Source organism: Misgurnus anguillicaudatus, chromosome 5, assembly GCF_027580225.2.
Source record: "Misgurnus anguillicaudatus chromosome 5, ASM2758022v2, whole genome shotgun sequence".
Taxonomy (NCBI): Eukaryota; Metazoa; Chordata; class Actinopteri; order Cypriniformes; family Cobitidae; genus Misgurnus; species Misgurnus anguillicaudatus.
In genome coordinates this window covers 25,253,706-25,268,909 of record NC_073341.2, presented here as the reverse complement: position 1 = coordinate 25,268,909, position 15,204 = coordinate 25,253,706, and the positions used below count along the sequence as shown (strand labels likewise).

General features: G+C 39.2%; 1 protein-coding gene across 1 annotated transcript in view; it reads left to right on the top strand.

Annotated features, from left to right (window-relative positions):
- Positions 1 to 568: 568 nt before the first annotated feature.
- Positions 569 to 15,204, top strand: part of sema3bl (sema domain, immunoglobulin domain (Ig), short basic domain, secreted, (semaphorin) 3bl) — a 35,495-nt gene continuing 20,859 nt past the window's right edge. The window contains exons 1-2 of the mRNA XM_073867798.1: positions 569 to 928; positions 10,286 to 10,443. Coding sequence (XP_073723899.1) covers positions 835 to 928; positions 10,286 to 10,443 — 252 coding nt within the window. The 5' untranslated portion in view covers positions 569 to 834. The remainder of the gene's footprint in view (positions 929 to 10,285; positions 10,444 to 15,204) is intronic.

Genomic DNA, 15,204 nt, shown 5'->3' with positions numbered 1-15,204 from the left:
GTTTATATTTTTTAATCAAAATACAAAAATAAACGCAACATAAAAACTGCAAATAAACATTTATTTCTGTTTTCTGCTGAATACATTTTTAAAGAATGAATTAATGATTATAAAAACACTTTTATAATAAAATTTTATTTTAATCTGCACAATGAATATTTTTTTTAATATTAAGTCGACATAAGCAAGTACATTTTTTAGTCATGTTTAAATGTTGTTTGTTCAATCCCAGGTATCACACTGATAAAATCTATTGCTTGAATGCACTATGTAAGTCACTTAGTATAAAAGTCTTAAAGGCCTAATGTAAATATTCTAATGATAATGTAAATAGGTGCTCTAAAACGGATTTTTATAATATTATATTTATATAGGCTTATTATATTACTAATAGTCTATCGTACGGAAATCCACAATTTCACTATTAAGCTCAAGCTGTGGAAGTTGTTCGAGCGCCGACCTGTTTGGTTCTGTCTCATCCGCGAGGCTCTGAGAGGGCGGGGAGGGTGCTCAAGACAAGACTACCGGACTCTGAGACATGCGAGTATGAGAGAGAGAGAGAGAGAGAGAGAGAGAGAGAGAGAGAGAGAGAAACTTGCGCACTTGGACTGGAGTTGTATAGTGTGGGAAAATATCGCACACGCGCGCGTCTTGTGCTTAAACTGAAACCTGACATCCCACACTCAAGTCCAGCTGCGGATGTTCAACATCTGTTTTGTCTGGAGTTGATTCCACTTTTCATAAAGGGAAAATCCGGGAAAATTTCTATAATCAGTAAAAATTAAAGAAAGGTTCACCAAGGAAAAGGTCTCACTTTTGAGCGTTTCACACAGAATGGATTTGCCGGTTCTGGTTTTAGCGGCGGTGGTCCTGTCTTTTGCGTCCAGCACTAAACTGAATGTGCCGCGCCTTCGAATGTCATATAAAGGTAAACTCTTTATACAACCTTTATCAAAACGAGTTTGATTTACCTATGATTTATAATTCCTTTTAAAATGGATAAATGACGTTAATTATTTGATTAATTAAAACTTACGCTAGCCTATAATTATTGTTTTATTATGGGAAGGAAATTGCGTATTTTTACAGTTTGATGGTTAATTTTGATATCGCTATTTTTCAGTTTATGGTGTATGTATGTAGCCTATAGGTTAATATCATATACAATGTAGCCTACAGGTGGAATTCCTCTTGTTTTGTTTTTCGTGCTTTTTCCGTGCTTTTCACATTTCTGGAACCTTGTAAGCATCTTTAAAATAGTCTCTTGGTGATCTTGTCGAATATAAATGTGAGCGCCCTGTTGCGCACGATTATGCATGGCCGTTAACTGCTCCGAATAAACTCAGGTGTTGCCGCAGGTCTTTTCACACGGTAATAAAAACCTACATTAGACATTGCGGGCTACTGTTTTACCTTATCTCAACTTTGGAATGTACAGCCCTCGATATCATAAGATTGATTGGGATAAACTTTGCCTAACAGACACCTACATAAAAAAAACATTTAGGTATAATAGGAATGTAAAGCAGTAGTTAGCCTATTTTTTACTTATTAGTGTTTCGTTAGTTACTTTTAATGAATGATTATAAACATGGGGCATGCGTAACTGGAGCGAATCTGTGTGGAATTCAATACGGTCATCTAAAATCCCTGCGCGCGTGGAGCTCTGATTGCATGTAATCGTCCTGTGTTCTCCATGGACGCGTTATTAACCTTGATAACGATCAGCATGCAGGTCCGTCCATTTGGACTTCATGTATGTAAATTGTCAAAAAAACACTGACGGATTTCCAAACGGCTGTGCGTCATTACGCGCCTACATATTGAAAATGCTGAAGTGCACGCGCACGCATGCATGCCCTCATCAAGCTGTCAGATGTGTATGGATTGGTCTGGAGGGAGCATGTTGTGTTTTGAATGGGAAATGAGGGACAACCTATAAATGCCCGCAGCAGCGCCATGTGTGTGTTTGTGTGTGCGAATCTGTGGTAGGCTACTTTGGTAGGACCCCTGGTGAACACACACACACACACACACACACACACACACACACACACACACACAAACACTAGACCTAAGGAGTGCTGAAAAGCAGTTTTTCCCCTCCTACACTTTCACACCCGCATGCATTCATATACATTGGCACACAGTCTATTTAATGGCTGAACATGCACACAGGCACATCGGCTGGTGTGTTTGTTTTAGTTTACATGAATGAATGAATGAGATTGTTTTTGTAGCGTTGCCCAGATGTTTGTGGAGGGTTTGGGCCTGGCTAAAGAATCTGTCACCAAAATAATGTTGGATGATTCTTTGTTCTCTATGTTTTCTGTTTCTTTCACTTTCTCACACTCTCTAAATATTCTTTCTGGAAACATTTGGAAAGGTTTCTTTAGTAAAGGAGATCCAGCTGACCCACTCTAATGACAAGCCAAAGTTTGAGAGAGGGAATGCCAAACAATTTACTGTCTGTAAAATGAACGTACTGAAAGCGATGGGTGGCACTATAATGTAGATCTGCAGAAGAATATAAGTATGTGTTTGACTGTGAATATGGTGGCTTGCCATAATAAAATGTGAATTATAAGCATTTTTAGCTCTAATAAAAAAATAGACAGATAACAGACACATTGTTAAGCTGTTTCCACTTTGATTCCACTTGATCTAAGTTTTTTTTATGTATGTGTTTATCCTAATGTTCTCGGGTTAATTTATTGTATGAAATATATCATATGAAATTTCTGACTTTAATAAAAACAGTTGATGTAGATATTGCAACACGAATCACACACAAAGTCCATACATACACACTCACACAGATACAGTAAAATAAATATGCACATAAAAAGGAGACAGGAATACTTTAACTGTGGAAAATGAATGCAGGTGAATCTAATACAAAACACACTTTTCCTCCATCCATGTGGCGTCAGTCAAGAGTATCTGGTGTAACGTTGCCGAACAATACGGTATTGTGGCTGTTTCCTTTTGAGCTGAGCGGAGCTTGACGCTTACCGCAATTAGGTCACAAGCTCTTGAGTTGATCACACTCACTGATAAAATGCAAAACAGCTGCTGGTCACTTAAACTGTAATTTGATTTTTTTAACCCCTGAGCTGATGACCATCATGGGAGTTGTTACAAGAAAACATGTAAACTTAATTGTATCCTTAATGCTTTCAAGCACATAAATCCAGCTGGCACACAAAAACTGCACTCAAGGAAACATATGGAGATATGGCTGCTTAAAGAAAGCAGGGTAATAAAGGACAAAAAAAGAAATGTCAGAAACTATAGTGAATGAAAAGAGAAGTGATGTGATTGTTGAGCTAAAGTGTTGACAGGAGATGGAGAGCCAATGAAATTAATTTCACCCATTGTCACTTAGATTATCCGTGTGTGAGAATTTCTTTCTTTCTTACTTTCTTTCTTTCTTTCTTTCTTGCAAACGAGTTTATGAGTCTGTGTGCGTAGCCATAACAAGGCGTTTTGTCTAGCTGCTGGGGTCTCATTGTGTTTGTGTGTGTACAGAGGGAAAGGCAGTGACTCTCATGGCTGCTGTCCAGAGGGGTCTATCTAAACCCTCACGTTCTGATTCTTGCTCCGGTGAGGGGGGGATCAAGAGAGGCCAGGGTGGAGGAGAAGACAGAGGGACTTAAAGAATGAGACTGACAAAAGGAACGCTGAGAAAACAAGCACGAAAACGTGGAATTGAAGGGGAGACTGAGAGAGGGTTAAACTTTAGAGCTTTTATTAGTTTACCATTAAGAGCCAGATTTGTCCTGCAGTAATTTTGTGACAAATGATGATAGACAGAAAGAGGGAGAATGAGAGAAAATAGTCCAGATACTTACATGTGCTGTAAAGTATATGTAGCCTATGGTAAGGTACAATATATAGGTAGCAGGTGGTTGTCGCAGAAATAAGCCACGACAGTGTGATCAGGACCAGACAAGAATCTGAGGGTCTTGTATCACACTGAAGGTTTTTTTGTGATAACAACCTGCTGCCTGTACATTATCACGCTTATTACCTCATAAGTAAGGTAATAGTAAGGTAAAAATTTCACGAAGAAACACTATTTACTTTCTGTTAAGCGTCGCCGTCCCGAATACAGGACACCTAAGTTTGCATTAATATCGTTGATGTAAATTTTAATCTATCACTACAAACTATATATTGTTGGAAAGGTCTAAGCCTCCAGAATAGACATTTCAACAGTGTTTTATAAAATAAATTATGTAGGGAGAGTAATTAATTTATTTATAAAGAGAGTGTGCCTTAAAACATTTATTTTCTGCTAAATGTCACTGTCCCACCAGCAGGACGCCTACATTTACTTCAATGTGTGCATATGAATTCTTATCTAATCATGACAAACTGTATATTGTTTGAAAGCTCCAAGAGTGTAGATTTAACTCAATAGGGTGGGGTGATGCTTAAAAGGTTAAGTTAAGACAACACATTCAAATGTGTAATTCACCACAACAGCAAAGCAACTTTTACTCTTAGAACGGATGTGTTAAAAACCAAACACATTAGTGTTGATTCTGGGACAACACACTAAATGCATTGTCCCAGAATCCACACATCTCTGTTTTATTATTGAAACAACAAAACCACAAAATCAACAGAAAATGACACATAATGTGTTCAAATTACACATAACTTCTACGAGTGTTGCACGACCCACCTTATCCCACTGTGTGACCCAGATTTTGGTCCTGCCCCATAGTTTGAAAACCCCTGCTTTTGGGGACCTTGGATGTTCTTTAAACAGTGTTGATGGGGCACTTGATGACTGTTTTTTACTTACTCATCAATTTTAGACTAAACATTGAGATCAAAATGCTTTTAATATAATTAAACACAAATTTAGTTAACATTAAACTGTTGAATTAATAAACTGTTAGTTTATTATTGTCATGGTTTACAGAGAGACGGGACCCAAGTGCAGGTAATGTTGAACTCAAGGCAGTTTATTAATCAAAAAGCCCACGAGGGGGCAACAGACAAACTCTAACAACAACTAGACAGAAAACACCACACGAGACTAGGGTTGGCTCGGCTTGACTTCCTGACAATAGGAGCAAGGGTTCAAAACACACAGAACAATACAAAACGATTCAGCACAGGACAAGACACACTGGGGCCTTAAATAGAGAAATCTAAACAAGATAGCAAGGGAAGCTCAGGTGCGGGGAGTTAACTAATAATGAATATACTAACAAGGAAACAAGGGGGCGGGGCCAGAGACAAGACACTGCAGCACACTACACAAACAAAAGGCCATGTGCTACAACACAAAACATGGGTACTGCCACAATCCTGCCACATGACCATGAATTACTATGAATAACTATAACAGACTGGCAGGACCATGACAGTAGCCCCCCTTTAAGGGGACCCCATCTGGCGTTCCCCAAGGGGGTACACAAGACAATGGACAAGACAAGACTGACCAAACATGACCACAGATACGATGAATATAAACTAGAATAAACAGAGTCTAAGGTGACAAACGTAACTAATAATACTGAAACAAAAGTTCATAAAGGTAAGCATAACAGAGTCCAAAAGAAAGTCCAAGGAGGCTTAGGCAAAGGTCTACACGGGAGCCTTGGCTGCCGTGGTTGCTGGTGCGCAGACGACTGTTGCTGCGCGGGCTGCGCACACGGCTGTGGCTGCGGTGCAGACGGCTGTAGTGGCTGCGGTGCAGACGGCTGTAGTGGCTGCGGTGCAGACGGCTGTAGTGGCTGCGGTGCAGACGGCTGTAGTGGCTGCGGTGCAGACGGCTGTAGTGGCTGCGGTGCAGACGGCTGTAGTGGCTGCGGTGCAGACGGCTGTAGTGGCTGCGGTGCAGACGGCTGTAGTGGCTGCGGTGCAGACGGCTGTAGTGGCTGCGGTGCAGACGGCTGTAGTGGCTGCGGTGCAGACGGCTGTAGTGGCTGCGGTGCAGACGGCTGTAGTGGCTGCGGTGCAGACGGCTGTAGTGGCTGCGGTGCAGACGGCTGTAGTGGCTGCGGTGCAGACGGCTGTAGTGGCTGCGGTGCAGACGGCTGTAGTGGCTGCGGTGCACTGGCCAACCTTAGCAGCTGGTCCATTAAGGTCCAATCTGAGTTCGTTAAATCCTGCTGGGTCCCTAACTGGCTGAATCGTCCTGTCATGGTTTACAGAGAGACGGGACCCAAGTGCAGGTAATGTTGAACTCAAGGGGGGTTTATTAACCAAAAAGCCCACAAGGGGGCAACAGACAAACTCTAACAACAACTAGACAGAAAACACCACACGAGACTAGACTTGGCTTGGCTTGACTTGACTTGACTTGCTGACAATAGGTAACAAGAGCAAGGGTTCAAAACACACAGAACTATACAAAACGATTCAGCACAGGACAAGACACACTGGGGCCTTAAATAGAGAAATCTAAACAAGATAATAAGGAAAGCTCAGGTGCGGGGAGTTAACCAATAATGAATATACTAACAAGGAAACAAGGGGGCGGGGCCAGAGACAAGACACTGCAGCACACTACACAAACAAAAGGCCATGTGCTACAACACAAAACATGGGTACTGCCACAATCCTGCCACATGACCATGAATTACTATGAATAACTATAACAGACTGGCAGGACCATGACAATTATAGTGCAACAGAGCAATGAATATTTGCGATGTGTTTTTGGGCACAGTCAGAATGAATGCGAGATGAATGTTAAACCTGCTGTGTAGTGTTGACATAATCTGAATCAAATTTGGTATCTGACGAGGTTAAACACACTTTCTGGCAGCACCCGTGTTTGAGAGGGGCGTTGTGTGTATTCGCGGTGCCTGGGGAAGACACCATGAGATCTTCCTGCATGATCAATTTCATCTCCCCTAATGCTTGCTGAACCAGCCAATAATCCATTAGTTCCATCACACAACTGCTGACAGATGCAACCCAAAGCTTGAACCCCATACTGATCACATACAAACAGTAACATAAGTGCATGAGAAAATATATGCAATTTATTAATGTACACGAAAGCTCAAACCATGACTCACTTCTAATGAATACAATAAAATACTCATATATCTCACTTTCTATGTCCCTTAATTTATATATCAGACTTAATCAAGTGCACACAAACCCAGATTAAATGCAATCCATAAGGCAAATGGTCTGGACATCTGTAATGCATAATGCTCTATACATTCGCATTCACTTAATTACCAAGGGGCAAAAATCTAAAAGGTACAACAGATGCCAACACACGTGTGTGTTATTAACAGTTGTTTAGAAAGTTGGTGGAGTGCCACTGTGTGGAAAGCCTGTTGATGCAAAAGAGAAGAGAGAGAGAAACCAAGAAAATGAACTACTTCAGCACTAGCATGTGCCACTGATTAGAATGCAGACACACCCTATAAACTGAGTTTTGCATTTATCATGCCGCACTTTTATAGCCCCTTTCTTTGTATATCTTTATATATGTTTTTTTTCTCTTAATGCTGTACACACACATTATTATAAGCTAAGTCATTTATGAAGCATGCAATAGTTTAACAGTTTGCTACGCCAGATGTGTGTCATAACTACTTCATCCCAACATTACGTTTCAGGTCTGGTTTCCAAACGTTTACTCATCTACTGGCACACTTGCGGGGTCTTACTGTCACACACACAAACACATAAAAGATGACGTCAAGTGTGTGTACATACAGTGTGTCTGCCAAACTCCTGTGTTGTGTCATCTTGTCATTTTATTAGGTTTAATTTAATTAAACTAGTGATTGTGAGCTGTTATTCTTAAAAGAGAAGGTTATTTACACAGCTGTACAGTTTTGTACAGTACACTCTCAGAAATAAAGTTACAAATGTTGTCACTGGGGTGGTACCTTTTAAAAAGGTCCTAAAATGTACTATTTTGGTACACATATGTACCTTTGAGGAACCAATATGTACTTCTAAGGTACCAATGTGTCCATTTTAGGTACCAATATGCACCCTTAAAGGGGACTTTTTCCATGTTTAAGTGCTATAATTAGGTCCCCAGTGCTTCTGTTAACTTAGAAAATGTGAAAAAGATCAACCCAGTAACCCAGTTTTGGTAAACCATTCTCTGCAAGCATGTGAAAAAATAGGTAATTGAAATTTGGCTCCCCTTGTGATGCCACAAGGGGAAAATACCGCCCCTTAATTTGGACTATCCAACCATGGCAATGCTATTTAGTGCAGAGATCAGCTCGTTTTGCATTTAAAAGGACACACCCAAAATGGCAAATTTTAGCAGATATCTAAAAAATGGCTATTTTAACATGTTATAATTATCTATGGGGTATTTTAAGCTTAAACTTCACATACGTATTCTGGGGACACCAAAGATTTATTTTACATCTTAAAAACTTGTGTGAAATGTCCCCTTTCAGGTACAAAAGTGTACTTTTTGAAAAGGTTTTGACAACTTTTGTACCTTTATGTACCTTTTTTCTGAGAGTGTACAATATTTACGCATTTACACTAGTGCTAATATTTGTGACCCTGCCTGTGAAACTTAAAGTTTTAAGTTAAGGTGATTCACTGTTTTCTAAATCATGCTACATAATGTAAAGAACATTTTATGAAATTATAACCTTGGTCTTGTTAATATTCACAGAGTAAGGCCATGTCAAAGATTGAAATTGAAGTGAAAGTAATGCTTGAAATGAATATTTACATAGCCTGGATTTCACTGACAGGGTCACATTTGTTTAAAAGAGAAAGTACTTGCAATGGTGTCACAAAATAAGCTTTTTCGAGAATCACACTCCTAAATTTTATAAATAAGCCATTTGGCTCTTTTTGCTTAAAGGCTTTTGACATATTGTCTCCTTCACCTTATACTGTTTCTGACAACACCATACAGATATTAAGCTATGAAACATGTGATAAATGTAGATAAATGTGTGTGCAGATTTGGCAAGATGAAACATGGCCACTTTTCCTAAACGTGCTGCAGTAATGTGCAGATGTGGGTTTTTGTATCAACGTGTATGTGGATAATAAGGACACATTATCCAAGAGGGAAACAAGAAGGAAGTTAGGGAGTAATTGATCATATCTACAAGAGACGGGGAGGGAGCACTAAATTTTGTTGGATGTGGTGTCTTTGTTTTGGTTAATTGTCTTCAGATGTTTTGTTTCAGTGGGGACACAGGGTTGATTCATGAATGGGAAAGATATAAGATCATCTACCACCACTGGAGTCTTCGAGCAGGGCACTGTAACACAGATCATTCAGCCCTGTAATAAATGTTTCTTTATGTACCCATGGGATAAATAGTGTCTGCTAAATGACCTACAAACAGTGATCTGTAACTTTGTGTTTGTATGGCTTTTGTTTTGCAAGTATGTGTTTGTCTCAATAATTTTAAATTATGACACTGTATTCTAGAAACTTAACATTGAATGCTCTAATATAGATTATTTTATTGTGAAACTTGCACGCAACATCGCTTACACTAATAAAGAATTCAAACAAATCCTTAACTTTGGATAAAGGGCATTTGAGGTTTATATCAAACACCTCACCCAATTTTAAACCCTAGAGGCCCAGAACAATGTGTTTTTAAACTTATTTCCAGCAATAGTAAAAAGTTTTGTGTGAACTTATTGAGTTTAATTGATTTGTTTGGGAGTGCATTATGGTGTGTTTATAATTGTGGTTGAACACTTGGCTTTGTTGTTTGGCTTCTGTTCATACTGTCGTATTTTCAACGGCGCCCTATTAGCGTGTTCATACGTGTGCATGCCGCCCTCTCAACAAGACCTTATTCCACCCTCAGAAGATCCTCTTGTCTGTCCAGTCACATGTTATATTAGGGAATGTGAAGGGAGTGTTGAGTTGTGCTTTGGGATACATGAGAAAGATAGCAAGAGAATGTACGTGTGGAGGGGTCAGGTTTAGCCTGAAATGTGTGATCTACCTCAAGGAAACCAGCTTAATAAACTCATCCCAATAAAGCACAGTTACCGAGAGAGAGAGGAGCAGGAATGGGTTTAGTTTTAAATTCCAAATCCTTCCTAAAGAATTCCCTGGCAGCAGAGCAGTCACCAATCACATTCCACACGCTCCAAGTTTTATTGTGGTGTTTTATATGCTGATTTACGAAAAGGGGGCATTTTCTGGATTTCATTAATGTCCCAAACATTCTCTCAGTCTGAGAAAAAGATTGATTGTAATTTGTTCTGTTGAAATGTGGTTTTGGTTGTCAGGCCATTCATAATTCATATCTCTCTATATCACTCTGTCTCTTTCCCACAGATCTGCTGGCCACAAACCGTACAGCAGTCTTCAGCGGTTTACGTGGTGATTTGCACTTGTCAGCTGTGTTTTTGGATGAATATCATGACAGGCTTTTTCTGGGAGGAAAAGATGTTCTGTATTCACTGAAACTGGATCATACACATGATGCTAAAGAGGTACTGCATATTGTTACACACACTAACACATTGTGCAGGGCTCAATATGGCCTGGGGCCAGTGTTATAATGTTTGGGGCCAACTGACAGAATCGTCTAGCCAGTGTAAATTCATTAATCTTATTCAGTGCATGTGCTTTTATGATTTACAAATGTAAACATTTGGTTTTCTGTGATGTATTGAAGTGTTTTTGGCTAGCTTACAGAGAGGTATGTGTGTTGAAATTGCTAGAGGTTCTTGTGACAGTTTTGAAAGCATCAGCAAAGTTTATTTAAAATGACAAAAGCAGTAATGTTTCGGATCATATGCCAACGTTTTTCAACAATAGTATGGTTAGGAATATAACTGTCAAGAAGTTAAATTATAGTATACGTTACCAGATTTTATAGCATATACAAAAATATTTTTTGCAAATAGATTATTACAAGTACCAGATTTAGGTTGATGCTTTTGTTGTGTGCCAGCTAAAAAGTAGAAATGATAACTTCTGGACTAGTGTTACTAGTGTTAAGACTTGTTGTGATAATGTTTAAAAAGATGTTCAAGAAAAAAGTGCAAGTGATGATGTTGGTGCGTGTTGGAGAGATTTGCCATGTTATTCAGTCTGACTATCTGGAGACTGTTATCTACATACAAAGATAAAATCCACAGACACTTACATGTGCTGACATATTTTACACATGATTACAAAGAGAGAACGTGAGTAAGAGCCAGAAGGACCAAGAGGGAGACATAAATATTCATAAATCTATATTTACTATATTCATAGTTCATAAATATTAACCCCCAGAAATGCTCTACTATATTTAGTTCCCCATTTGTTATATGTATTAAGTAAAAGATAATGTATAGGCCAACCCATTATCTCGAAATAACGTACCTATAGACGGTTTCAGCAGTAACAACATAAACAAGTGGCTGTCGTGGTCCGCACGTAACTTCCAGTAAACTCCGCTAAGATTAAATAACAACAAAGTTCTTAAAACGTAGTTTATTTATAACAAGCAAAAAAACAACACATAGATTACCTAGGAAACCAAAACATTTGTTATTTTTGACGCGTCATTTGTTCAAGAGATCAGTTTAGCAACTACTCAGACCATTAAAAAAAACGAAACCGGAAGTAAAGTTCGGATCCAGACGTGTATCACGTCAGTGCACGTGCGTCCGATGAAACCGTCTATAGTCACGTAATTTTGTGAGTGTTTTCGGTGACACTGACACGTTTTTTTGCGTGAACATGTCACGTATTTCTGTGAATGTGTCACTGTCACGTATTTGTTACTTAACTGTTTTGTCCTATTTTCTTACCTTTGTCGCTTCAGTCAATGGTTTGAAAATAGGACAAAACAGTTAAGTAACAAATACGTGATAGTGACACGTTCACCAAAACAGAGATGGGGACTCGAGTTTGAGACTCGGACTCGAGTGCGACTTAAGTCGCACACACAGTGACTTCAGACTCGACTTGAGACTCGACCCTCAAAGACTTCAGACTCGACTCGGACTCGAGCCGCGCGACTCGTGAACAATGTTTATTTTTAGGAAACGTCTGATGAGCTCGCTGTCATAGCTCCCTCCGTTACCTACAACCTGCCCACAACGTAACACGTGACGTATCTGCTCCGCGCGCGCGGCCGCAAACAACATACATGTCGACTGTACCTGCAGGCAGCCGCTGCTGTGGCATTCATCTAAGCTTTGGGTAGAGCTGTGACGGATCCGCGGTTCGGCTCGCATGTGATTTGCGGATTAATATGCAATTTAAATAGGGTAAGTTTATCATTAGCGTGTTTCTAAGGCTTGCAATTGTTAAAATGGTTAAACAATTTAACCGCAAAAAGGCGCTCAAGTGAGCAGATTTCTGTACGCACATGCGGTTCAGTGTATACGGTCCAGCTCCAGTCAGGTCCAGAGTTGCGCTACTTTGTGTCATACTGTACTTGCCGAACTGCGCGATCCGATCGGCGTATGAAATCAAATTAATACTATAGCGGATCTAGAGTGACTGGGGAGCAGGCTGCTGTGGCGCCACAAGAACTAGTGATGGGCAGTCCGGCTCTTTCCATTGATTCGGCTCTTTCGGCTCAAGCGCTGGCTCTACATTTTAGTGATGGCAGTCCGGCTCTTTTCATAGATTCGGCTCTTCTGGCTCGGCTCCCTTAGAAGAGCCGGCTCCCCTGCATGCGTCTGAAGATTTGGCTCTGCTCGTTCGCTACAAAGAATCAACTCTTAGAGCCGCTCGTTCGCGAACGACCCATCACTAACAAGAACCCACAGGCAAGTGACAACAAAGTACCGCGAGAGTGATTTCAGTTATCACATGGAGAAATCTACTTTGAATCGCTCTCGCGGTACTTTAACATCACCAAGCGGTCTGCTTAGCGCGAAATGAACTCGAACCTGCAGTGTAGCTGCTCACGCGACACTGTAAACAAACAGGAATTGTCCATCTGGAGAAGTGAACGAGTGGAGCAGTGCTTCAACATGAAATCCGAGAGTTAACAACGCACATGTGAGTAAACAACATTTAAATCATCAGTCCAGTTTAATAGATAAGGTTTCAAGTGCAATAAAATAAGCCCGTGATTATATCCTGATGGTTTTTAGCTGCCTTCAGCATGTTTGCTTGTACTTCACAGTGTTAAACTTCCCTTCTCTGTGTTCGTTTATATATCTACGTTCAAGATGTATATGATCTTAAACTTCTGTGAGGAAATTCATGTCTGCGTTGATGTTCAGTTCAGACTTGCAAAGATAATTTTCTCCACTTTGGTGTGGGTGTCTAATATTAGGCTACATGATAATCTTGTAATAAAATTAAGTAAAAAAGCCTATTTTCATTTTTAGACAATGCTTGTATTATATGCAAAAAATAAGCTTTTTATATCAATGACTATGCAAATTAGAGTTAATTCATGGTAATCTTAAATGTGTATTAATTAAAAACATTTACACCATTAAATTACACATGGTAATGTTATCAATAGTTGTCAGATAATAGCTATTGAAAGAGTGGATATTTTTCTTTTTCAATGCATGTGTTAGTCACGGATTGAAGATTGTAAACAGTTTATTTAAATTTAATAAACAGTTGAGTAAGTTTTGGCCCCGAGTTAGATGTTAATTAACACTAAACCAGTCTAAAAATCAGTCCAGTTTCCCCAGCTGTAAACCCATTGGCTGTTAAACTCTTTTTTTTTTCTTATAATAAACTGACATGTTGATAACACATTCAGTTTATGTGTTTATGAGTACACTTTCAGAATGCTCTGTTACATGAAGATCCATACTGTATGCATCTGTGAGTGGTGGTGCGTTGCGCTGGGACGAGTGAGCATAAGGGTGAGAGGAAAAAATCACAGTATACTCACTACAAAAATCTAGACTACACCACTGACCTTACTTAATGTGCAACTTTTTTTTTTTTTATAAATGTTTATAATTTCTTTTTGTTATTAGAATTTTATTTGTTACAACGAGACTTGAGACTTGACTTGGACTCGAGCCCAGAGACTTCAGACTTGACTTGGACTCAAGCTCAAAGACTTCAGACTTGACTTGGACTCGAGGTCAAAGACTTCAGACTTGACTCGGACTTGAGCTCAGAGACTTGTGAACATCTCTGCACCAAAATATGTGACATGTTCACGCAAAAAGGCGGAAAAGCGTGGAAAACACTCACAAAATTACATGACTATACATAATTTCCTGATACAGGGTTGTATAGGCAGAAAGCCCTGACAGTGTAATCAGGACTCCCCAGTACATTATCCCACTTTTTACACAGCTATTTACCTTATTTTATTATGGTAACTTGTGCTATTATTATTAATTAAGTAGCCCAAGGGGGGTTTTACAGCTCTTTATTACAGACAACAAGTAGTGATGGTGATAGTATTATCCTAACATAAAAAACATTTGCATTATACTATAGGTTTGTGTTTGTGTCTACAGTGTCATGTTTTATTTTCCTAGAATATTTGACCATGCATCAGATTTTTAAGTTTAAGTTATTAAAATAATTAACTATAAAATATAGACCGTTTCATCGGACCCACGTGCGCTGACGCGATACACGTCTGGATCCGAACTTTATTTCCGCTTTCATTTTTTTAATGGTCTGACTAGTTGCTAAACTGATCTCTTGGACAAATGCCTCATCGAAAATAACAAATGTTTTGGTTTCCTAGGTAATCTATGTGTTGTTGTTTTTTGCTTGATATATAAATAAACTATGTTTAAAGAACTTTGTTATTTATTATTAGCAGAGTTTACCAGAAGTTACGTGCGGACTACAACAGCCGCTTGTTTATGTTGTTACTGCTAAAACCGTCTATAAAAAGTGATGTAAACTGGCCTCACTTGTGAGAAAGACCTGTTTAGACTACACTAATACACATAAACACATAAATAGTATTGCTTAATTTGGAATGTTTGGTGGTAACCTTTATTGGTTTTGTATAGTTTTGCAAATAGGTACTAACTAAATGAACTATAAAAGCTTGACTTTTGGTTTGTGTGTGACCTAACTTAATGAAAGTTTCTGTGAATATCTTTTGACCTGAGTCACTGGAGCAACAGGCAAGGTTATTTTTGTATGTGTATGTTTGTAAGATCACACTTTATGTCTCCAAAGACCTTATCATTGTGTGTGGCCTTATTAACAAGAAGAGGAAGTGTATTGCCATAGTAACAGACCTGTAGGAGTGCCTTCCACCTTTTTGGGTACGACCTTTGAACTTTGGCCCAGGAATAGAC